At 36.9% G+C, this 25524-nt stretch overlaps 1 protein-coding gene across 2 annotated transcripts; it reads left to right on the top strand.

Annotated features, from left to right (window-relative positions):
* The first annotated feature begins 728 nt into the window (after window positions 1-728).
* Window positions 729-25524, top strand: LOC100617293 (zinc finger protein 30 homolog). Of its 2 annotated transcripts, none has more exons than XM_007477699.3 (5): window positions 729-883; window positions 1554-1647; window positions 10884-11010; window positions 11942-12037; window positions 14175-25524. In XM_007477699.3, the coding sequence occupies exons 1-5, from the start codon at window positions 780-782 to the stop codon at window positions 15281-15283; spliced, it is 1530 nt and encodes a 509-aa protein (XP_007477761.2). In that variant the 5' UTR covers window positions 729-779; the 3' UTR covers window positions 15284-25524. The 2 variants fall into 2 exon arrangements, with proteins under 2 accessions (XP_007477761.2, XP_056668911.1); XM_056812933.1 differs by having other exon boundaries at window positions 800-990.

Below are 25524 nucleotides of genomic sequence, written 5' to 3'. Positions count from 1 at the left end.
AAAAAGAAACCCAAAAATATCTGTATCATTAAGATAAATGAAGGGGTGTGAATTTATTTAACTTCTTTTTTTAAAAAACCCTTACCTTCTTGTGTCTTTGAGGCTAAGCATTGGATCCAAGGCAGAAGAGTGCTAAGGGCCAGGCAATTATCGTTAATTGATTTGCCAAGGGTCACACTGCCAGGCAATATCTGAGGTCAAATCTGAACATACGTCCCTTCCTTTCTCACTTCTTGGATTCGGTCCTCTGGCACCCACCCTTGTGGTCCTGGGACCAGTCTTGCATATGCCCTCTCCCAACCCTAAGAGGAGCACATTCACTGCGCATGCTCCAGATACATTGGCTTTTCTTCCTCTGAGATGTGGTTTCCCTTCGGGTCCTCCTGAGTTTGGGAAAGGCTCCCAGCAAACAGGAGGCATTTAACAAGTGCTGGCGGACTGGGGCTGTCAGGTTGTCCAGATTATACATGCGGTGGGGGGTGTCTGCAGAGAGACTGTTGGGCTGGGCTAGACTTGGAGGGTTAGGGAGGACGATTCCAGGACTTCTCTATGTCTGAGATCCAGGAATTTGGGAGTTTCTGCGGGCACTGGACTCTGAGGGTCACTCCCTCAGAAGAAGGAAGCATTGCTCCGGGTCAGGAAGCGCCGCCAGGCCGCATCCTAGGCTGGGGAAGAGCTTAAGCCCCAGGCATGAGAGGGAGGTGCTGCAGCTTCCGAACTACGATTCCCAGAAGGCTGTGCTCGTTCTGGGTACCCTTTCCAAGTCCCAGGGTGGGAAGATGGGCCATCCTTCTTACATCATTTCCTCCCTCCCTCCTTCTCCCCTTTTCCTCGTTTGCCAGAGGCTGCTTCCCCTTCTCTGTCCTGAGCGACCTGGGACAGGGTGAGCGGGAACCCAAAGTGGGGTCAGGTCCATGCGGAGACCGAGTGCGGAGGTGCGGCGGGACCGGAATACCAGCAGCTGGTTAGGGAGCCTAGAGAGAAGGGGAGGTGTGTCCGCCAGAGGGCGATGGAGCCTGGAGTGGCTAACAGCGGGTTTAGGGACTGCGCACGCGCAGAAATTTAGCTCCCGAGGGCTGGATGTGGGTGGAGTCTGGAGGCGGGGCCGGATTCAAATCCCACCTCACACCTACCCCAATCAGGTGACCTCTGGCCTGTTGTGATTCTTCACTTCTCCGCCCTTCCCCCATTGCAGAGTCCAGAGGACTCTGCAGGTCTCCCTGGGACCTTATTTCTTCCTCCCAGCATCCTTCTCTTCTCCAAGCATCCTCCTGGGTTCTACCTTCTCTAAAAAGCCTTTCCTCATGCTGACCAGAGCTCTTCCCCGCCTGACAGCACCACCTATGTGTCGGTTCTCCCTTTTTACCTCTTTAGAGATTCTGTCCAAAAGACCGTCACCTCCCGGAGAGCAAGGACTGTTTCCTTCTGGTCCAGCCCCAGCCCAGGCCTCCTCCCTGGGCCCCCCACTGAGTGGAGAAGTGGGGATCTGCCCTCTGAGGAGGGGAGCCCCGCAGCCTGAGCCCCGCTTCTCATGGTGCCCATTTCCTCCCCAGCTCTGTCTCCTTTGGCCTCTGCTGTCCCCCAGGAGGTGGGAGCGCTGAGAAGGAGGGGATGGCGCCTGTGCCAATGCCAGCCAGGCCCTGCCGGGTGAGTGCCAGTTGCTTCTTTCCTGAAATGCCACCTCAGGCCAAAGACCTCGGGCACATTTCTTTCTCTAGGGCTTTTACTCTGGAAATTGTATCCTTCAGAGAGTCATAGATTTAGAGCCAAGAGATATGAGAGAGATCATTTATTTTCACGCTCATAAAAATTGTGTTTTAAAAAAATATTCATTTTTATTTTTATTTTTTTTAAACCCTTACCTAACTGTGTATTGGCTCCAAGGCAGAAGAGTGGTAAGGGCTGGACAATGGAGGTTAAGTGACTTGCCCAGGGTCAAACAGCTGGGAAGTGTCTGAGGTCAAATTTGAACCCAGGACCTCCCGTCTCTAGGCCTGGCTCTCAATCCACTGAGCTACTCAGCTACTCAGCTGTCCCCAAAATATTAATTTTTAAATGAGAGCTCCAAGGCCTCTCCCTTACCCATTGAGAAGGCAAGCAATAGACTATGCATTATTCTGTATATACCCTTTGATCCAACAATACCACTACTAGGTATGTATCCCAAAGAGACTTTTAAAAAAGAGGAAAGGGAACTGTATGTTCAGAAATATTTATAGCAGTTTTTTTTTTGTGGTAGCAAAGAACTAAAAACAGAAAGAACGCCCATCAACTGAGGAATGACTGAATAAATTGTGGTATATGATTGTAATGGAATACAGTGTGCTGTAAGAAATGATGAGTAGGATGATTTCAGGAAAATTTGGCAGGACATACATGAACTGATGCAAAGTGAAGTGAGTAGAACCAGGAGTACGTGGTAACAGCAGTATTATATGATGAGTATGTATAAAATGAGTTTGTTCTTAGCAATATAGTGATCCAAGACAATCCTCAAGGATTTATGATGAAAAATGCCCATCTGTCACCACCTGATGGCATCTGAATGCAGCCCAACATATACTATATTTTGCTTTATTTTGTCACTTTTGTTTGTTCTAATTCTCTTTCATTAATGACTAAGATGGAAAGATGTTTCACATTATAATACAAGTAAAATCTGTCAGATTGCTTGTGATCTCAGGAAGGTGGGAAACACATTGAGGGAAGAAGGGTAAGAATTTGACAAACTCAAAAAAATCGAAAGGTTAAAAAAATTGTATTTTTGTGTAATTGAGGGGAAAAAATAAAATACAATTTTAAAAAATGCATTATGTATGTGAAGTCATGCAAAACATTTCCATATTAGTCATGTTGGGGAAAAAAGGCAAGAAAATAAAAGCTATATACTTTCATCTGCACTTAGAATTCATCAGTTTTCTCTTCATTTTTCTTACAAATCCTTTGGAATTTTCATAGATCATTGTATTGATTAGAGGAGCCAAGTCTTTTCTTTTGATACTTAAGCATTTTAATTTTTTAATTTCATATTTCATTATATGCATTTACACATAAAACAATGTTTAATATTTATTTTGTTAAAATTTGAATTCCAAATTCTGACCCTTCACTTCCTGCTCTCCTACCTCATTGGGATGGCAAGCAATTTGATGTGTTATGCTTGGATAGTCCTGCAAAACATATTTCTGGGGACAGCTAGTTGGCTCTGGATGGAGAACCAGGCCTGGAGATGGGAGGGGCTCGATTCAGATCTGGCCTCAGACACTGCCTAGCTGTGTGATCCTAGGCAAGTCACAACCTCATTTGCCTCACCCTTACCACTCTTCTGCCTTGTAACTAGTACTTAGGAATACTTTAGAATCAAAACAAATCAAAACATATTTCCATCTTAGTCATGTTGAGAAAGAAAACATAGGCTAAAAATCAAGAGGAATGAAATTTTTTAAAAAATGTATGCTTTGATCTACTTTGAGATTCCATCATTTTCTTTGGAAGGGAATAGAATTTTTCATCATAAGTCCTTCAGAATTGTCTTAGATCATTCTATTCCTGAGAATATGTCATAACAGTTGATCATCTTATAATATTGTTGTTACTATGTATAATGTTATCTTAATTCTGCTTATTTCTCTTTGCATTAGTTCATGCATGTCTTTCTAGGCTTTTCTGAAAGCTTGCTACTTATCATTTCTTATAGCCCATTTATATCCATCATAGTCTCATAGACGAAAACTTTTTCATCCATTCCTCAATTAGTGGACATCCCTTTAATTTCCAATTCTTTACCACCACAAAAGATTGATATAAATAATTTTTCTTTCATATATCACTTATTTTCCTTATTTTTTTTTGGCTTTCCTTGAGCTATAGACCTAGTAGTGGTATTGCTGGGTTAAAGGGTCTGCACGGTTTTTTATCCCTTTGAGCAGAGTTCCAAATTGCTCTCCATAGTGGTTGGATCAGTTCACAACTCCACCAACTGTGCATTAGTGTCCCTACCATTTTTCCACATTTCCTTCTGATGTTTATCATGTTCCTTTTCTGCCATATTAGAAGTTGTCTTTTATAGGTGATCAGTTATAGTATTGCTTTTATGGTGCACAGTGTTCTCCTTCACTTTCACTTTGTGCACACTTCACTTTGCCTCAGTTCATACAAGCCTCACCAGGTCGTTCTGAATCCACTCCTCATCATTTTATAGCACCCATTACAATCATTTACTAAATCACATTCACCGATTCCCCAAATGATGAGTATACACTCAATTTTTTGCAACACAAAAATCTTCCAATAAAGATTTTTAATGTTTAAGTCCTTTCTCTTCTTTGATTTCTTTGGGATATAGGTCTAATAGAGAAATTTTGGGCATAGTTCTAATTCATTCTCCAAGATTGGTTGGAACAGTTCAACAGTGCATTAATGTCTCAATTTTTCCATATTGCTTCCAGTATTTGATGTTGTCCTTTTCTGTCATGTCAGCCAATCTGAAAGGTATGAAGTAGTATCTTTGAATTGTTTTAATTTATATTTCTCCAATTATTAGTGATTTAATTTTTTTCCATGACTATTAATAGCTTTGATGTCTGTAAAGTGCCTATTCATATTCATTGGCTATTTTCTGATCTGGGAATGGCTTTTATTTGTATTAATTTGGTTTAATTTCCTATGTATAATGAGGCCTTCATCAGACACATGCTATAAAACCTTTCTTGATTGCCTTCTTATTTTGCTTGCATTGGTTTTGTTTTTGCAAAAACAAACTTTTTTCTTGGATGCTTGTAATCTCATCACACAACCATTTTGCTTTTTTGCTCTTTTTCTTGAAAATGTTTTTTTGTTGCTGCCTTCCATACAATATTGGGAATCTCTGTAGTTCTCTTTTCATTCTATCTGTAGGATTTAACCTGTTAAATCTGTTTGTCACTTCCACTTCATAAAGATCATACCAACATGGTCTGATGGTCTTCCCTACTTTCTTCAATTTAAATTTGAATTTTTTAATATCAGGTTCAGGATTTAAAAATTAATGAGGGTATAACTTGTAAAATGAATTCTGTTAAAATTAAATTTCTATTAAAATTTAAATTATTAATAGAATTACTAAAATTCTATTAAAATACTTTAAAAATTGAATAATAATTCCACTTTCTTTACACTTGCTGTAATTTTATATGTAAAATCTTTAATTCAATATTGAAAACTTACTACTAAAACATACTCAAAGCCTAAATTTCAGTGTTAGATATGTTTGAAAGCCAAATATATATTTTTAAACTCTTACCTTTTGTTTTAGGATTAATACTAATTTCCAAGGCAGAGGAGTGGTAAGGGCTAGGCAATTGGGGGTAAGTGGCTTTCCCTGGGTCACATAGCTAGGAAATGTCTAAGGCAGATTTGAACCCAGGACCCCCCATCTCCAGACCTGACTCTCTGTCAGCTAAGCCACCCAGTTGCATATATATATTTCTTAGAAAACAATCTGATTTCTGTTGTTTGCTCAAAATTTGCTATTCCATTATTTGGAAAACTTTAATATTACATCTGGATCATATTCCCGAATCTAATTTCTCCCTTTAGAAGCATATGATAATTTGACAACAAATACAGATTAAAATTATACAATTTTTCACACTTGCATATGCATGATTACTGTGTATTTCTCTTTATTCTATTTTCTTCTGTTTATCCTTTTCTTTTTTTACTGTTTCTCTCCCTAAAAGTCTTTTTTGCTTCTGACTACTGTCTCCCTTAAGCAGACTTCATCCTTTTTTCACATTTTCTTCCCCTTCTATTTCCACAATGGGTAAGATAGATTTCTATATCCCATTTAGTTTGTATATACCCTTTTGTCTCTGAACCAGAAGAAAGTGAGGTTCAAGAATTGTACCTTTTCTCCTTGATTGTAAGAATTCCTCCTTTTGTACCTTTTTCATGTGAGATAATCTTCATTTTTCCACTTCCTTCCTTTTTTTCCTAGTACATCTTTCTTTTTCACTCCTCTGCTTTTAGTTCATCACAGCAATACTGATTCATACCTGTGACTCCTTCTAATCACCTTACTAATGATAAAAGTTCTTAGAAGTTACAGCTATCATCTTCCCATGATAATGTAAACAGTTGAACTTAACTCCCTTTATATTTCTCTTTCATGTTTACCTTTTTATGCTTCTTTTGAGACTGGTGATTTAATGTCACATTTTTTATTCATCTCTTACCTTTTCATCAGGAATGCTTGAAAGTACTCAGTTTCATTAAATAACTTTTTTTGTGAGCGATTATATTCTATTTTTTGGGTAGGTTAGTTTTGATTATAATCTTAGCCCCTTTGCCCTCCAGAAAGTATATTCTAAGCCTTCTGCTGCTTTAATATGGTTGCTGCTAGAACCCAGGGAAGATTTGTATGAATCAATGTGGAATGAAGTGAGCAGCCCCAGAGGACAGTTTGTCCAATGATGACATTGTAAAGACAAAGATGAAAGATTTAAGTGCTCTGGTCACCACAGTGACCTATTTTTCAAAAGGACTCAGGATAAAACATGCCATTCAACTTCTGACATTATGTGATCAACTTAAAAGGTGCCAATTGAAACTTACATATTTTGGATATAGCCAGCATGGGACTTCGTTTTCCTTACCTATGGATATTGGTTTAAAGGGGTTTTGCTTATATTTTTTTTCCTAGTGGGGGAAGTGGGAGTGATATAAAATAGATTTTTTTAAAGGGGGATTTCCTTCTTAGGACTGGAGGAAGAAGAAGGAGGAGAATGTCTTTTGGTGTCAGTGGACCTTCCTACTAGTACCCTGTGTCATACCTTTTTATCTAATCTATAATAGGAGATTAAGACTCAAGTGCTTGATTCAAATCCACTTTTTGGAGAAGTACTATATATGTTAAAGAGAATTGAACTAGAGAATAAAAGGCAGCAAAGTATAAAGAAATGAATATTGGGTTGTGTATGAGAAGGTTTGTACTTGAGACTTAGAAAAAACAAAACCCTTACCTTCCATCTTAGAATCAATATTGTGTATTGGTTCCAGAGTGGAAGAGTGGTAAGGGCTAGGAAATGAGGGTTAAGTGACTTGTACAGGATCACCCAGCTAGAAAGTGTTTGAGGCTAGATTTGAATCCAGGACCATCTGGCTCTCATTCTACTCAGTTACCCCTATAATTGTAATAGGTGATTGACTTGAAACTCAAATAATCATGACAACAAATATGTTTTTAATAATCATTATTTGAGGATAGAGGAAAAATGAAATAGAGCAGTGTAAAAAAAAAAGTAGTGGAGAGACAACAAAGTAGCCAAAGCATTATCTCTAGTGACAAGTGGTACAAAATGACTCCTATTTTGTAGGCATGCAAGTGACCAGAGAATAGTGAGGCTATGCTTAGGGGTATGTGGAAAGAGCCTGATATGGAGGGATACCTTTGAGAAGGCTAAACAGCTAAAATCTTATTTTGACTTTAGTTTTCTCATTGAAGAATTAAAGATCTTTGACCTGGGAAGTAAAGCCCCAAAGCTGTTAGCAGGAAGTAGATCCCCAAAGTAAAAGGAGACAGACGGGATCCAGCTGTTCTGAAAGAATTGTGCAGTGTGTTTGGTTGTTTAGCTGTTATGCCACATCCCTGAACGATATTGGAGAACAAAGAGCTAGAAATGAGGACATGTGCCAAATATCAAAAAAGAGTGGATTCCACAAAGCCTAGGCCAGTGGCTTTGAATTTTCTCAAATTCCTGGACTACACTGACAAATAAGTGGTTAAGGAACAATTAGAAGAGGCAGTTAAAAAAAAAAGGCAGTTTTATTTTTCTTGCAATGCATTTTGCTACTTTACAAGTCATTTTTGGATAAAGTCTTCTCTCCCTCACCCTTCAAATTGTACCCTCCTTTATACCAAAGAAATTTAGTTGCGCAAAGATGTCCATTATAGTGACTTTCCTAACAGTTCAGAAAATATTCTCTATTAGTGGTCTCCATTTTCTTTACTGGGAGAAGTAGGAACATTTTTTTTTCAAAAGTTCAGAATCTGTTTATTTTTAAGATTATTTTTTTTTTAGTCTTTGTTTATAATGTTCTGTTGGCTCTTATTTCACATCGCAGCAATTAATATACATCTTCAAATGCTTTTCAGAAGTCTCATTATTTTTCATATCTTATTATATAATAATAGTTCATTGTAGTCACCTGCCATTGTTTTGTAGCCATTCTTTACTGGCAAGAATTCAATTTGTGTTCAGTTCTTTGCTATGTTTAAAAGATTGGGAACAGATTTTCTGAACAAACTGATTTTATTGTGAGTGTGCAAATCACAAAAGTCAGTGGTCTGTAGACACACCCAGGGTAGTCTTGAGACCCTGAACATTACAGCTGACAAATATTTATAATTTATGCAAAGAAATTTAATACTGAGATGCCTGCTTTGTTTGGGGCAAGAAGAAACAAAACACCTAGCCTTGTGATTAAGTGCTTTTGTCCCTGTTTTAAGGTTAGGTACCCATGTTTCAGGTCTGTAGTTGGGTACCCTAATTTTAGGTGTTGTCTTGTGAGATGTATCCAGATGCTGGGACAAAGTGATCTGAGTCAAGAACATGTTGTAAGGCATGTTGAAGGGGTATTTACAAGTAGATTAATCTTATCCCTATAATTAACATCATGATTATGATTGCTGATCCTTAATTCTTGTACTCAGCTATTCAATCAACTAATAACTAGGCCCATAATTATTAAATCAACAATTACAACTTAGGAAACTTTTATAAAATATTGTTAACATATCATTAGATCATATTGTTTAATTTATTATGGTTGGACTGAATAATTTATTTGTGGTTGCCAGAGATACTAAATCCCAAAATGGATTGCTCAAGTAAATGGAATTGATGGTGTTTTATTTTTACAATAGAGGGAAGATATTGAGGAAGGAAGAAAAAGGGAAAGAGAGAGAGAAAGCTCCGGTTCACTCTGAAACAGATAGAAATTCTAAGCCCCAGCCAGGGGAAAGGAGTCTCAAGATGATGGGCCTTTCTCAGAGGTTCACACCTCCAGAAAGGCAAGGAAACTAAGTCAGCCTTTATACTCACCACGGTGACCGTCTAAAAAGAAAGCAATCTGAGGTCTCCTGCATGAGCTCCTCCAGGGGTCCAGTTCTATAGCCAAGTGTCTTCACTCCAAGTCTGAGTATCTGTCTTTCAGTGTCTCTCTTCACTCCAACTCTTGAGTGTCTTCTTCTAGTCCAACTCAGATTGACTGAATGATCTTGATCTATCAATTGATTCCCTCCTTCTGTGCCTCTGTTTCCTCTATTTAAAGACCTTTTTCTCTGGTGTCACCTCCCCTAAATTTTCATGTCTACCAATCACAGTAGATGCTCTTCTCCAGGACTGCCCACTCAATTTATGAAATGAGTGTTCACACCTTTTGTTGTTAAAATGGGTAGATCTACTTTAAATACTGAGTTAACACTTTGGGGATTAAGATCTAAAAATAGACAAAGAATTACAATTTTATCTTCACAATAAAGAAAGAGCTAAGTACCTTCATTGTTACAATCAGGAGATAATCAAATCCAATATTCACAAGATCAATATAAATGATTAGGAGGCAGTAAATAACAAACATCTTTTCATCTGTCTCAAAGAGTGCTTTTATAATGGCTTTTGGGTCTAAACTCAATTGTGACCTTAGCCTGGTTATATAAAGAGCGTATAGCAATGGAGTCAAATAATTGCTCTGGATTTGGATTCATAAGGACCTGGGCTCCGAGTGTAGATTTGCCATTAGCTCCCCTTTTGACCTTAAATAAGTTACTTTGCCTCCCTGGGCCTCACTTCTTGAATTTATAAAATGAGAAAGTTGGACTCCAAATTCTTTTCCAGCTCTAACTTTAAAAATCGGAAAGTAATGTGTCCCTTAATAGCCTGTTTAGCTGTAAAAATTTTCATATACTTTTCCAGACTGGAGATGGTAGTCCCCTTTGCTTTCCTTTGCACTTATAGTTCTGGGAGCATCAAACACAATTGTATTCATTTCAGAGCACCACATTTTAATTGACACAGAGATTGGATAAGGAGAGGAAAGGGATTGTCTTAGAGGGGAAAAGATCATGTTGATTAGTCAAAGGTGCTGGGTATGTTTAAATCTGGGAGAGAAGACTTAGAGGCACATAAGAGCTATTTTCAGCTATTTCATTCTTGTTGGGTTTTCCCCTAGCACATAGAAAAGGAATTAGATATACTCCTGTTTGAATTCACAGGGTAAAAGTAGGAGTTTAAAACAGCGTTTAAAATTGATGTTATTTTGTATGATTGAAAATCTGTTACTCCGAAAAGGAACGACATATCCTAAGAGCCCACTGACTTCTTGTCATTACATACTTCCTGTAGACAGAGGATAAAGGGTGTGGGCTTTAGAGGCTCGCTCTCTCTGATGTAGAATCAGCATTGATGATGGTGAGTGGGGTTGACTAAAAAATGGCTAACCAGCCATGGGTATGTGGTCTTTATTTTGTATCTTCTTTATTCCTTGATTTCTAATGATCATTAATAAATCTCTTAAAATATAATATTATTATTGAGATTTAATTTTAACTTTTGCAATTGGGTTTATTAATTAAGCATTTATTAACAACTTACCATATGTCAAATATTGTGCTAAGTGCTGAAGAGAGAAAGAAATACAAAAACAGCCCCTATTCTCCAGGAGCTCAGAGTCTTATGGAAGAGGAAGAGGAATTCTTAAGTGCCTGCTCAAGGACCCCATGAAATGTACCTGGTTACAAATGAATAAGAGAAGCCTTTTCTAATGGCAAGGAGTTTACATTTAAACTTCATAGCAGTCAGAGCTATATACCTGGTTAAACATAAATATTTTTGGTGTTTTAGGAATCAGTGACATTCCAGGATGTGGCTGTTGAATTCACCTGGGAGGAGTGGGGACATTTAAACCCATCTCAGAAAAAGTTGTACAGGGATGTGATGTTGGAAAACTACAAGAACTTGGTCTCTTTGGGTAAGAATAATTTTTGGAGTCTTTGTATATAGATAGAGACTTTCAAGATTGTAACAGTTATGCTTTGTCATACAAAAGATAGATGTTCCTAATCCTTTTGTAGTCTAGAGTATTTATGCTACCTGTTTCCAGGCTTAGTACGCTTGGAAACTGGCTTTTTGATTTGTTGTTATCCTTGAGAATGTATTTTCCTCTCTCTTGCTTCAAATTCAAGATTTTAAGTTTAACTCCTTTGTAGGTATCATCATACTCAAAGCATTCCTCTTGGATAAACAGGGTGTGAGTCAAATAAACTATTTTTCCTAAATCCTTCTCTGTAACTCATTACCTCATAATGTAGAAAATTTTTCAATGGTCCTTTGTACTTTCTTTGGGGTCTTCCTACCATGCCTTCTCTTTTTCTCAAAGAAAGCTTTAACTAATTTTGAATTCATTTATTAAGTTTTGTGGATTCTTTTTTAATGATAGTTTTCCTTCTCTACTCTACACTCCACCTAAAATAAACCAACAACAAAAAACCCTACCCTACCTCTTTCCCCAAACAGCCCATTGAGCACTCCTTGGCTAGGAAAAAAGCTGATATAAAATTAATTAATACAGTGAATGTTCTTGATGGCTTAAGATATACTCTGCACCCTTATTAACACACCTTTCTTTTTTTTTTTAAACCCTTACCTTCTGTCCTAGAATTGAAAGTATATATTAATTCTATGGCAGACCCAAGGTAACACAGCTAAGAAATGTCTGAGGTCAAATTTGAACCCAAGCCTTTTCAACTGCATGTATGATGCTCTATCCACTGTGCTACTTAACTGCCTTCTCCTTCCCCTCTCCCTTTCTTCCAAGAGTTGGAAGGAGTACTGCATCTGTCTGTTCTATGGTAAAATTTTGAATTGATTCTCCCCAGAACTTTTAAATTTTCAATGAACAGGATTTGCAGTTTCCAAACCAGATGTGATCTACCAATTGGAAAGAAACGAAGCATCCTGGACGCCAGAGGCAGATATTTCAAGAAGCCACTGTCCAGGTGACTACATAAAAAACAAGGAAATGGGTTATTATAAACTATAGCTCTATAGATCATTTTAGCCCAGAGGTCTTAAGGGTTGAAAAGGGTGGTCTTATTAAAACTTATCAGGCTTGTTAAGAAGAGTTGAGATTTTAAAACTTCATTTTTTAATTCAAAAAGGTACTTTTTTATGAATCTCTTTTCTCATATACTTGTACTCTAAAAGAATGTTGTTGCCTGAGTATAGGAGAGGTATTTTTCTTTTTGTAATTTTTTAAATTTTAAGCAAGCATTTTTCTGCCACACTTATATGAAATAATTTTTCCTTTTAAAAAATAAGCAATTTACTTAAAATATTAACAATATGCCTTTTTTTGGCTCCTGAGTTCCTTTCTGATATTTTCTTCTGTGCTTTTTTATGATTGTATTTCTTTGCTGCCATTTTTAAAAAAAATATTTAATCATAACCTAATTCCCTTTCTTCTTTCATTTTATGCTATGCTGTTTTTCTTTGTTCTTTGGAATTATTATAATATTTATTGGGAAAGGAAATGGGGGATATGAAAAATGGGATATAAAGGGAGGTTTGTATGGGGATATGGAGGAGTTGAGGGGAGAGAGGGTATATTGCTCGGTGAAACAAAGGAGAGAGATGCCCCCTGCTGAGAGGAAGCAGCAGGGGTCCGATAAGGACTGTTTGTCCTGGAATGACTGAACTGAAGTTCAGCTCCCTCTATGATCAGAAAAGATAGTCCACTTATCTGACTGAGAATTCAAATAATATAAAGTTTAATAACCAGTTGGGATTGGAGTTTTTCCTCAGCTTCAGAGTTGAGGCCAGGTCCCAGAGGCTGGCGGAGGGTTTCTCCCACTCCCATCTACTCTATATCAGTCCTGCTTTGTCTAATTCAGAATCTTAGCAGTAGACAGAAAGCAAACAAGAACAGTTCTGACCTTCATAAGTGATTGGGCCTAAATCTTCGGGCTGAACCAAGAAGAGGCACACCACACCAGACTGGCCTGAACAAGCTCCTCTCTCCTCCCCCACCAGAAAGGAAGTCCAACCCAGCAGGAAGGAAGTGCTAGTGACAAGATCCAACTGACACTCCCAGATGCCCCTTCCCCCACCAACTGTCAGTCTTGTTTCCTTTCCACATTATGTTTACAAACCCAAAATAATATGTTCGTATGACAGCCCTTTTTTAGCCATAACCACATCATTGGTTTATAGGTTTTCAATATTTTGCTACTTCAATATTGTTTTCAATAACATTTTGAGGATATAGACTTACTAGTAGAACATTGGGTGAAAGGATATGAAAAATTTTGTAGATCAAGCTTACACTGTTGTTGTTTTTTTAAGTAGCAATAGTAGCTTAATAAGTACCTATTTCAATATGACTGCCAAAATGTGTTATCACTTTAAAGTATCTTTGTTAATTCAGTGGTGATTTGGTAATATCTTCAAGTTATTTTGACTTTTACTTCACTGATTACCAGAGTTTGTAATGTTTCTGATAATTATTAATAATTTCTCTTGTGAAAAATATCATATCTCTTGATCATTTACTTTTTTTGAATTGAATACTACTCTTACAAATTTGAATCAATTCCTTACAAAGTATATTTGTTGGATTTTTACAGGAAATTTTGGTCACAATTGTCTGATATGACCTTTTACCCTCATATTTCTTATTTATTCTGTTTATGTCATGTCTATCTTTCCTCCTTACTCTAAACCAATCAGTTTTTCTTTTTCTTTCTGTTCAGTATTTTCCCTTATTTTCTCCTTTGTATTAATTAGAATTTTGAACCACATCTTAGTTAGTAAAGATATATTTGTAAGCTCTCAAAGTCATCCATATTTTATGGATAGTCTTTCATTTCCTTATTCCATTCAAATGTCAACGATATAGTAGAGTAAGGGCTAGTTCATAACTCCTAGTAATTTCATCCTAAATCAGTTCGTCTACATATGTTAACTTTCACTCATCATACTTTCATATAAGATAAAATGTGATCCTTAGTGAAAGACCAGTGAAAGTAGTCTTCTCAAGTAGGAGGGCAACAGAATAGTTCTAAAACTTGAGGAAATAGGAGACTTGGGAAAAGGACCAAAAGACAGGGTTAATCAGCTCTTTATTCTTTCTTTCAGAGAACAAAGAATTTATTGGAGAGAAACTTTATGAATGTAATAAATGTGGGAATACCTTCAGGAGTAAAGCACAACTTAGTGTGTATCAGAGAATTCCTAGTGGAAAGAATGAATGTGAGGAATGTGGGAAGATCTTCAATCGCAACTCAGCTTTTACTAAAACACAAAAAATTCCTAATGGAGAGAAACGTTATGAATGCAGTGAATGTGGAAAGGCCTTCAGGAGGAAGGCACATCTTACTGTGCATCAGAGAATTCATACTGGAGATATTCTTTATGAATGTAAAGAGTGTGGAAAGGCTTTTCACTACAACTCAGCACTTATTCTACATCAAAGAATTCATACTGGAGAGAAACCGTATGAATGTAATGAATGTGAAAAAGCTTTCAGGAGTAAGACACAACTTACTGTGCATCAGAGAATTCATACTGGAGAGATTCTTTATGCATGTAAAGAATGTGGAAAGACTTTTCACTACAACTCAGAACTTATTCGTCATCTAAGAATTCATACTGGAGAGAAACCTTATGAATGTACTGTATGTGGGAAGGCTTTCAGGAGGAAACCACATCTTACTGTGCATCAGAGAATTCATACTGGAGAGAAGCCTTATGAATGTAGTGAATGTGGGAAGAACTTCAAAAGGAAGGCACAACTTACTGTGCATCAGAAAATTCATACAGGAGACATTCTTTACGAATGTAAGGAGTGTGGAAAGGCTTTCCACTATAATTCAGCACTTATTCTACATCAAAGAATTCATACTGGAGAGAAACCTTATGAATGTAGTGAATGTGGTAAGGCTTTCAGGATCAAGGCACGTCTTACTGTGCATCAGAGAATTCATACTGGAGAGATTCTTTATGCCTGTAAGGTTTGTGGGAAGGCTTTCCATTACAACTCAGAACTTATCCCACATCAAAGAATTCATACTGGAGAAAAACCTTTTGAATGTTTTGTATGTGGAAAAGCCTTCCGCCGGACTGTAGATCTTACTCAACATCAAAGTATTCATACTGGGGAGAGACCTTTTGAATGTAATGAATGTGGGAAGACATTCACACTGAGGAAATACCTTGCTCAGCATCAAAGAATTCATTCTGGATAGAAACCTTATGAGTGTAATACACTTGGGAAGGCCTTTAGGCCTGAGGACACTAGTTTATACCCATCAGAGAATTGATACTAGAGACATTCATCATCAATATAAGGAGTATGAGACGGCCTTCTACTATAGCTTAGAAGTTTTTTTGACATAAAGGAGAGAAACCTTATGAAGGTAGTGAATTTGGGAAGGCAGGTCTTACTTTGCACCAGAGAATTCATATTGGAAAGATTATTTTAAAAAATATTTTATTTTTTAAATTTCATCTAAATAAATTTTAACAATCATTTAAAAATTTTTTGAGTACCAAATTCTCTCTTTTCCTTTCGTCCCTTCCACCCTTCATGAGAAGGACAGCAGTTTCAAATAGGCTACACACATGCAGTCATGAAAAATATTTCCATATTGGCCATGTTTTAAGAGAAAACATGGACAAAAAAAGAAGAAAGAATTTTTTTTAAGTATGTTTTGATTTGTATTCAGACTTCATCAGTTCTTTCTCTGGAGATGAATAGCATTTTTCATAATTCCTTCAGAATTGTCTTGAGTCATTGTTTTGCTTAGAATAGCTAAGTCAATTAAAATCGATCATTTAACAATGTTACTTTTATGATGTACAGTGTTCTCCTGGTTCTACTCATTTCACTTTTCATTAGTTCATGTAAATCTTACCAAGTTATTTCTTATAGCACAATAATATTCATTACAACTCGTGATGTATACCATAGCTTATTCAGCCATTCACCAATTGATGGGCATCCCTTTGATTTCCAATTTTTTCTACCACAAAAAGAACTACTTTAAATATTTTTGTACATATAAGTCCTTTTCCTTTTCTTTTTAAATCTATTTGAGATATAGACCTACTAGTGGTTATTTGTCCTACATTTTCAAAGATGACCAAAGATATCACAAGTGATATCTTCACATGTGCATGAATTGTATTTAAGTGAGGTAGAAAAACACAAAGTTGTTGGCTGCATTCTTCTTTTTTAAAAGAAATTTCAATAGTAGTGGTGATAATAGGCATCCTTGCTTCACACCTGAACTTATTGGTAAGGCTTCTAGTTTATCACTATTACAGATAATGCTTGCTGATAATTTTAGATAAATGCTATTTATAATTTTAAGAAATCTGATTTATTCCAATGTTTTCTAATTTTTTAATAAGAATGGGTGTTGTATTTTGTCAGAGGCATTTTCTGCATCTTTTGAGATAATAATATGGTTCTCTTGGTTTTGCTATTCATATGGTCAATTATGTTAATAGTTTTACTAATATTGAACTAACATTGCATTCCTGGTATAAAATTCACCTTATCATAGTGTATTGTCTTTCTTATATAATGCTGTTATCTTCTTATTAGTATTTTATTTAAAAATTTTTCTCAGTGTTCTTATTGAGGCTATTGGTCTATAGTTTTCTTTCTCTATATTAGCTCTTCCTGGTTTTAGGTATCAGTACCAAATTTCTTTCATAAAAGTGATTTTTGAATTCCTTCTTCTCTTGTTTTTCCAAACAGTTTATGTAATATTGGACTTCTTTGAATATTTGAATGAATTTACTTGTGAAGCCATCTGACCTTGGGGTCCTTTTTTCTTAGGGAATTCTTTAATAATTTTTTTCTGTGATGGGGTTTATGTATATCCCTGCTTTTTTAACTTTAGCTGAAGCATAATAGATTCTTTACTTTTACTCTGTGCATGTCCTCTTGCTTTAAATGTATTTCTTGTAGACAGAATCTTGTGGGATTCTGGCCTTTAATCCACTATGCTATTATCTCCCCTTTTATGGGTCAGTTAATGCTGTTCACATTCACAGTAATAATCTCTAACCACGTATTTCCCTCCATTTTATTTTCCATCTGTTTATCTTCACCTTCCTCTCCTTTCAGCCTTTCCCTTTTAACAAGTTTTTGCTTCTGACTACCACTTCTCCAAGTTCACTCTCTTTTTTGTCCATCCCCTACTTGTCTTATTTCCCTTTCCTTTCTTGTTTCCATACAGGTTTCTGTAGCTAACTGAATGTGAATGTTATTCCTGCTTTGCACTAATTCCGATGCGAGTAAGGTTCAAGCATTGCCTGCCACCCCTATTCCCCATCTTCCCTTTCATTGTATTGATTCTTACATGCCTCATCATGTGAGATAATTTACCCCAAACTTTCTGAACTTTTCTCTTTTCCCAGTTCATTCCTCTTATCCCTTGATTAAAAAAAAAACAAAACCATCATCCCTTAATATTCAACTCCTTGCCATCTCTTTGTATGGATCTATTCACTATTCTAATATTGATAAAATTCTTAAGTATCTTTTGTACCTTAAAGATCCCAAGCACTTTAGGTATTGTAGATATCTTAAGTATCTTAAGTTATCATCTTATATAGTAATGCAATCAGTTTAAGCCCATTATTTCTCTTGATTACCTTAAAGATCCTAATGCATCTCTTGGCTTCTGGGATCCAAGATGGTAGAGTAAGGAATGTTCTGAACACGCCCAAACCCACTTCCAAATAACCACATAAAAACTGACTCAACACAAATTTTGGAGAGATAGAACTAATAAGACAAAGGGAAGCAGAGTTTCAGTATAGAGGGACAGTAGGAAGGATCTACCTTGCTGAGGTAAGCAGGGAGAGCTTTGGAACAGGCTGTGTAAGGAGCATCCCAGCACATACTGAGGAATATGGGGAGAGGCCCAGGTGCAAACAGCTGGGAGGACTAGTTCAGCAGAACTAACCTGGTACTCATGATATCACAGTGAACTGGCTTTCTAAGGAGCATAATTCACCTATGCAGTACATTTCTCTCTCACTCAGGGAAACCCAGGGATAGTACTTCCTCTACCCCAGGAGTGGAGCTGAGCTTCAGCATATAAGCAGGATCACAAAAATCCCCCTTAAATAAGCAAAAGACAAAAGTCTGGCCTCAGAAAACATAAGCTCAGAAGAAAACAGTACCAAAATGGCAGTGTGTGAAGCCTCAAAGGCAAATGTGAAATGATATATCAGTCCCAAAATGAACTCTGGAAGAACTCCAAAAGAGGATCATAAAACAAATAAGAAAACTAGAAGAAAAATTTCAAGGAGAAGTGAGAGACCTAAGAAAGGAAACACAAAACTTCAAGCAAAAGAAGTAACTCTCTAAAAAAGGAAATAACAAAAGTCTAAGAAAAAAATGACTCCCTAAACATTAGAATTGGACAAATGGGAGCTAATGACTCTGGAAGATGGTAGGAAACAAATTCAAAGGAAGGAAAAAAGTAGAAGGAAATCTGAAATATCTCACTGAAAAAAATGAATGACTTGCAAAATAGATCCAGGAAATATAACCAAGAATCATTAGACTGCCTGGAAGCCATAATTGGAAAAGCAGCATAGACATCATATAGAAAGGACTTATCAGGAGAAATTGCCCTAATAGTTTTGAACAAAAGGGGAAAATAGAAATTGAAAGAATTCACCAATTGCCTCCTGAAAGACACCCCAAATTTAAAAATTCCAGGACTATTATAGCCAAATTTTAAAATTTCCAGGCCAAGGAGAAATTATGGCAAGTAGCCAACCTTCCCCCCCCCAACCAAAAAAAAAAAACAAACCAAAAAACAAATATGAAGCCACAGCAAGGATTACACAGGACCTAGCAGCTTCTAAATCAAAAGGACTGGAAGGCATGGTATTCCAGAAAGCAAAGACTTGGGCTACAACCATGACTCATCTACCTAACAAAACTGAACATAATACTTCAGGGTAAAAAATGCATATTGAATGACATAGAGGAGTTGCTGGCATTCCTGATGAAAGGACCAGAGACAAAAAAAAAATTCATTGATCAAATTTGACACTCAAGAGAAGCATAAAAAGGTAAACAGAAAAGAAAAAATTCAAAGACCTCATAAAGATTAAAATAATTACTAATCAAGATATCTATGATATAAGAGATACTTAAAGTACCCACTCTCTCTTCAAGAATCATCATAATCCAGTGACAAGACAAAAGTCAGAATGATTGGTGATGTCACCCAGGATATAGTGGATGATCTTAGAGTCTGTGATATTTGATCAAGCTCTAAGTGGTCCTCAGTGCCTGCTTCTGCTGCCACCCCCATAACCATTGGAACAAATTTTGGTTATTAATCTCTTTTGATGGGGGAAGTCTTTACATGCCTGGGATAGATACCCACATCTTACCAATGGGTTTGAAGCCTGTCAGCTACACCCAGCCTTCCCACTCACCTGAGTTGTGGCCACTGTGAATACTACAGCTTCTTCGAGCCACAGGAGAGAGCTGGGTCTAAAGAAGGAAAACAGTCCTGGAGAGGACTCAACAAGTCCTCACACCAGAGGCATTATTCTTCTCTGAACACCCTTTGGTAAGTGTTGGTGGTATAGTGGTGAGCACAGCCCAAGTATGATTCCTAGCCAATGTAGCAATTAATAGTGATATTGCTGTGCTAAACAGTTTTATGATCCTTTGGGCATAGTTCCAAATTGCTTTTGTTTAGGAGAAGCTTCAAGCCATGTCAGACAGGCTCTTTAGAGTACTGAAATTTTATCTAAATTTCTAAATTCTATCTAAATTTTAAAAAAGATTTAATCTATTAGTGAAATCAGGTGCCTTAGGACTCTGGGAGGAGGCTATCAATGGGATGAGAAATTTAATGGTAGAACCTTGACAATGAGTCATAAATTGGAGGAATTAATAGATATGGGACCTCTATAGGGTTATCTAGCCTTCTTGATCTTCGTGTTCCCAGAGATTTCTGTTCCTCATTAGAAACCTAGAGGACATCACCCTTTGACCTAGAGCTTTCTCCTTTCCACCTCTTTTAAATCGGCATTGGCTCAACTCATACTTGAAATCCGTGAGCTTTAATCTAAGTGATTCCTGATCCTGCATGACTCACTGGTTTGTGGCATCTTGAATGATAAGAGATCTTAGTTAGGAGTCAGAGAACAATGTCATTTTAACCATTGTTTTGTGGAATCTTGAACTTTTAACTTTCTGAACTAGTGATCTGTATAATAACAGACTTTTATTAGATGATCCCTAAAGATATTTTATTAGAAATAAGGATACTAATGGAGCCCAGGAGACTTGAGTTAAACTTTCCCACTGGATAGAGTGGCTTGAAGCCAGGAGGTCATGGATCTAAATATGACTTCATACACTTCCTAGTTATATGATCCTGGGCAAGTCACTTAGCCCTAATTGCCTAGCCCTTATTGTTCTTATTCCTCAGAACCAATACCTAGTATTAAATCTCAGATGGAAAGCAAGGGTTTAAAAAAAATCTTCCCACTACCACAAATAGCAACAAGGATTGTTAGGAGCAAAGTTGCTATATGGCAAACCTGGAACACTTTGAGTTGTTTCCTCTTAGGTGGATTCATTGGGGACCCACTTTTAGGGGTTCTTTGGGGCATGGAGAAAATAATAAAGTTAAAGGACAGTGACAGGAGCTCTTGACATCCCCAGGAATCTTATTTTTGATTGTCTTTAATTCCTTTACCTGCTGATTGTATGTGTTTTTACTTTCCTGAACTGCACTTTTCCATGCATGAGGAGTCAATTTTGTCTGCCTCAATTTCTGTCAAAACCTGTAAAATGGGGATAATAATAACAGCACCTATCTTCCACAAGGGGATAAAATGAGATGATTGCAGCACTATATGGTAGTAGCATTCCCTCTTATGTTCCATGATTTAAGCTTTAATCCAACTTTCCACTACACAAGTATTTGAAAGGCTGTCATGTGAAAGAAAAGGCTTAGTCTTTGCCTTGTCTGACCCAAAGATCTAGAGGCAATGAGGGAAAGTTTCAAAGAGGCAAATGAGGCCCAATGTCAGAACAAACTTCCTCACTGTTAGAGATGTGCAAAAATGAAGTTGGCTGCCTGTCCCAATGAGTAAATTGCCTGATAATTGGTGGGTTTTACATACCCTGCCCACTTCCTATAGTATCACTTATAGGAAATAAATATTTCCTTTTTCTCTTCTCAAACATGGAGGGAGAGGATAAAAAGAAAAACCCCATAGCATTAAGGACATTGATATTTTAAAATCATCACCTCAAAAAAAAAATATCACTGCTCAATTAGAACACAATGAAAATGTGCCCTATACTTGTTCCGGAGGTGCCAAAGTAGGGCAAAGATCACAGTGTCCCCCAGAGAACTAAAAAAAACAAAACCTCATGAACAAAGCCAGAAACTTGACAGAGATGAGGTCATTGTGCCTCACTGAGCAGACAGTCTTGTTGGGGGCTAGAGCACTTTCAGAGCGATGTCATTTTGTTGACCGTGACAGATTACATAGAGCTGATAGTGAAGGTACAGTCGGTGTAACCACTACTGGAGCCACTGTCAATGAACCGGCCAGAACCCCAGAGGCCATGAGGTGTTTGTAATAGACAAGGAGCCTGTCCTGGCTTCTCTCAGGGTCTGTTTAGATAGTCACCAGTGCTTGAGCTAGCCTTGTGGTGATGATGGTGACAATCTTTCTAGACAAGTTGGGAGATGAAATCTCCAGGCAAAGACTAATTTGATTGTGATGAAATACTACTGTGCATAAGAAATGAGGAGCAGGTAACTTTTTAAAAAACCATGGAAAGACTTACATGAAATTATGAAAAGTGAAATTAGTAGAACCAAGAGAACATCATATACAACTATAGAATTAATGGTAGAAGAATAACTGGTGAAGGTCCACCTTCAGAGAAAGAACTCAAAGAAACACAAAAGACATAGTTTATATAGAGATTTCTTTTGGGTGGGTAGGGGGGCAAATGATGTCTTCTCTAGTGGGAGAGAGAAAGGAAAGTAGATACCTATGAATTTTAATGTAACCAACAAACATTTTTTTTTTTAAATTGCCTGCTTAGGGCATGGGAAATCCCTACTACTTGGGGACTGGCAAAATAGCAACTTAAAAAAAAATTTTTTAATAGAAATTCCTTTTCCCTTGAGGAATACTCCAACAGAAAGAGATGATTGGTAAGGTATGAAGTTTGTTTTTGAACTTAATATAAAGCCTCATATAGATGATGATATTTGCAAAGTATATAGCTACAGATACAACCTAGACAAACAGTCTGAATGATGCTTGCTTAGAGATTCTCTTAAGGATGAAATCTCATCCGTATTTGATTTACAGCTACAGATATAGCCACAGTACTAGAATTTCTTAAAATATGGACCAAAAAAGTTGAAAAAAATACTTTCAACTTAGATGAACATATTCACATTTTATTCATATTCATTTTTATTGATTCCTTCCACCTCTCCACCCAGTTAAAAGAAAATCTTGACTTTGGACACATTGTGAATGGAGTAAAGCAGAAAGAGCATTGAATTTGTTAGCAGAGAACTTAGGTCCATATTAAAGCCTAGTCCTTTGTCTTCTCTTGGCCTCATTTTCTTTAACAGTGGAAAGAATAGGCTGGGAAATCTCTGAGGTTACTTTTTTTTCATTTGAAATTTTTTATTTAATTAATTGATTTAGAATATTTTTTCCATGATTACATGATTCATGTTCTTTCCCTCCCTTCCTCCAAAACCCTCCCATAGCCAGTGAGCAGTTCCATTGGGTTTTACGTGTGTCATTGATCAATATCCATTTCTATATTATTAATACTTACAATAGAGTGATTGTTTAGAGTACACCCTCAATAATATCCCCATCGACCCATGTGATCAAGCAGTTGTTTTTCTTTTGTGTTTCTACTCCCACAGTTCTTTCTCTGGATGTGGATAGTGCTCTGAGGTTACTCTCAATACAAGATCCTATGACATGTTATGGAAATATAGAATACAAAAGGATTAATGCTGTAGCTTGAAATACAAATTTAATTTTCATATTGTACATTGATCTTTGGAGTAAGCCTTACAGAAGATCTACTCCAACTCCTTTATTTTATTGACGATGAGAATTAGGCCCCAGAGAGATAAAGAGATACTTCATTTCATATATCTATGAAATGGTATAGCCAGGGTGTGAAACCAGGTTCTCTGATTTGAAATCTACTGCCTCTCAGAAAGGAGGCACAGTGACTTAATTTCACTATAAATTTGTATTCAAGTAACACAAAATTGATGGTACGCTCAGTCTAAAAGATGTTAGCCATTTATAAAATTGTTGTTCATCTGGCATGAGAATGGTAAGAAAGTCTACGTATTTATCTATATCTATATAAATCACTAAACTATATCTCTTGTAGGTTGTAGAACTCTGGGTATCAAAAATTTGAAAATTATTTTTTAAAAAGAGGGATTTATTCACTGTCAAATGGCCAGTTAGACTGGGACATATCAGTGAATTATTCCAGGACTTGATATTCAAATCCAATACCCTCATACTATAAAATAACATCATTGCATGATTTTGTAAATTTTGCCGTTTCAGTCTTTCACGCATGCCTTTCAAGCTTTTTAGGGATTTTCCCAAAAGCCCATTCAGTTAGTCAATCAGCAAACATGTTGGTCTGGGTAGTGCTGCTTTTCCTAAAGCTCTTGGCTTTAGGATCCTTGGCTATCTCCTTCAGGGGCTGAGGAGAAGTGGCATTTGTGATTTGATTTAATTGGCTTAAGATGCCAGAGATGATAGCTATCTCCACTTTGGGGTGCCTTACTTTTTTTTTTAACCCATACCTTCTGTTTTAGAATCAATTTTAAGTTGAGGTTAAGTGACTTGCCCAGGGTCCCACAGCAAGGAAGTGGCAGAGGCCAGATTTGAATCCAGGATCTCCTGTTACCAGGTCTGGCTTTCTATCCCCTGAGCCACCTACCCACCCCAGGGTGCCTTACTTCTTTAGCAAGGAAGTATCTGAGGCTAGATTTGAACCCAGGACCTCCTATCTCTGGGCCTGACTCAATCCACTGAGCTACCCAGCTGCCTTCTTCCTCTTTTCATTTTTATGTTTTTTGTTTTTAAATTTTCAGTTACATATTTCCCAATTTTTAATTTTTTCCCCTGATTACATGTCAATACAGTTTTCAGTGATTGTTTTCTGACATTTTGTGATCCATGTTCTCTCTGCACCTCCCCAAGACAGCAGGTAATATGATGTGGGTTGTACATGTGTTCTACAATACATATTTGTTTTCACCATGTTGTGAAAGAAGACACATACCACACTAAGGAAAAATTCATGGAGGAGTGGAAGTGAAGAATGGTGTCCTTCAGTGTGCATCCAGACTCCGCCACTTCCTTCTATGGCAGTGGATGGCCTTTTTCATCATGAATCCCTTGGAGTCGTCCTGGATCCTTGCAGTGCTCATAATAGTTCATTCATTCGCTGTACTTTATTGCTGTTACTGTGTATAGCATTCTCCTGGTTCTGCTCACTTCACTTTGCAGCACTTCCTATAATCCAGGCTTTTGTGATCATCTTGTTTGTTATTTCTTGTGGCGTCATAGTACGCCATTACAATCCTATACCACAACCTGTTCATCCTTTCTCCACTGGATGGACATCCCTTCAGTTTCCAGTTCTTTGTCACCACAAAAAGAGCTACTATAAATATTTTTTTTAAAGTAGGTCCATACCTCCATCTTTGAACTCTTTGGGGGCACCAACTAGTAGGGGTATTGCTGAGCCAAACAGTATGCACAGTTTTATGCTCTCCAGTACACAGCTCCACCAATACTATATTAATATCCCAGTTTTTCACATCCCCTCCAACATTTATCATTTTCCTTCAGAGTTGTTTTAATTTACATTTCTCCAATTTATAGTGATTTGGAGCATTTTTTTCCCTATGACTAAAGATAGTTTTAATTTCATCTGAGAATTGTCGACTCATACCTTTTAACCATTTGTCAATTGAGGAATGCTTTGTATTCTTAAATTTTTAACTTAGTTCTCTATATAATTGAGAAATGAGGCATTTGACAGAGATACTTCATGTAAAAATTTTTTCCCAGTTGTTTCCCTTCTAACCTTGTTTGCTTCTATTTCAGCTTGTTCCATTACTTCAAAACAAAAAAAAATAATTAAGACTGTGTTGTCTAAAATCAAGTATGTGTTGTCTAATTATTTTGTCTGTGACTATTTCTTTGTAAAATATAGGAAAATCCTTGTCTTGTCTTGTGTTTAGTGTTTGACTATTCTGAGTTGTTAGATGACAAATTGAACTTTTGAAAAAAATGTAATTAAAAATCGATATTTAAAAACTCAAATATTTAATGGGGTATATTTTAAAATGGATAAGTTTACTATAATAAAGAATGAGTTTTCATTTGAAAA

Source organism: Monodelphis domestica, chromosome 1 (genome assembly GCF_027887165.1).
Source record: "Monodelphis domestica isolate mMonDom1 chromosome 1, mMonDom1.pri, whole genome shotgun sequence".
NCBI classification, from domain to species: Eukaryota; Metazoa; Chordata; class Mammalia; order Didelphimorphia; family Didelphidae; genus Monodelphis; species Monodelphis domestica.
This window is presented reverse-complemented; position numbering and strand designations above follow the sequence as displayed.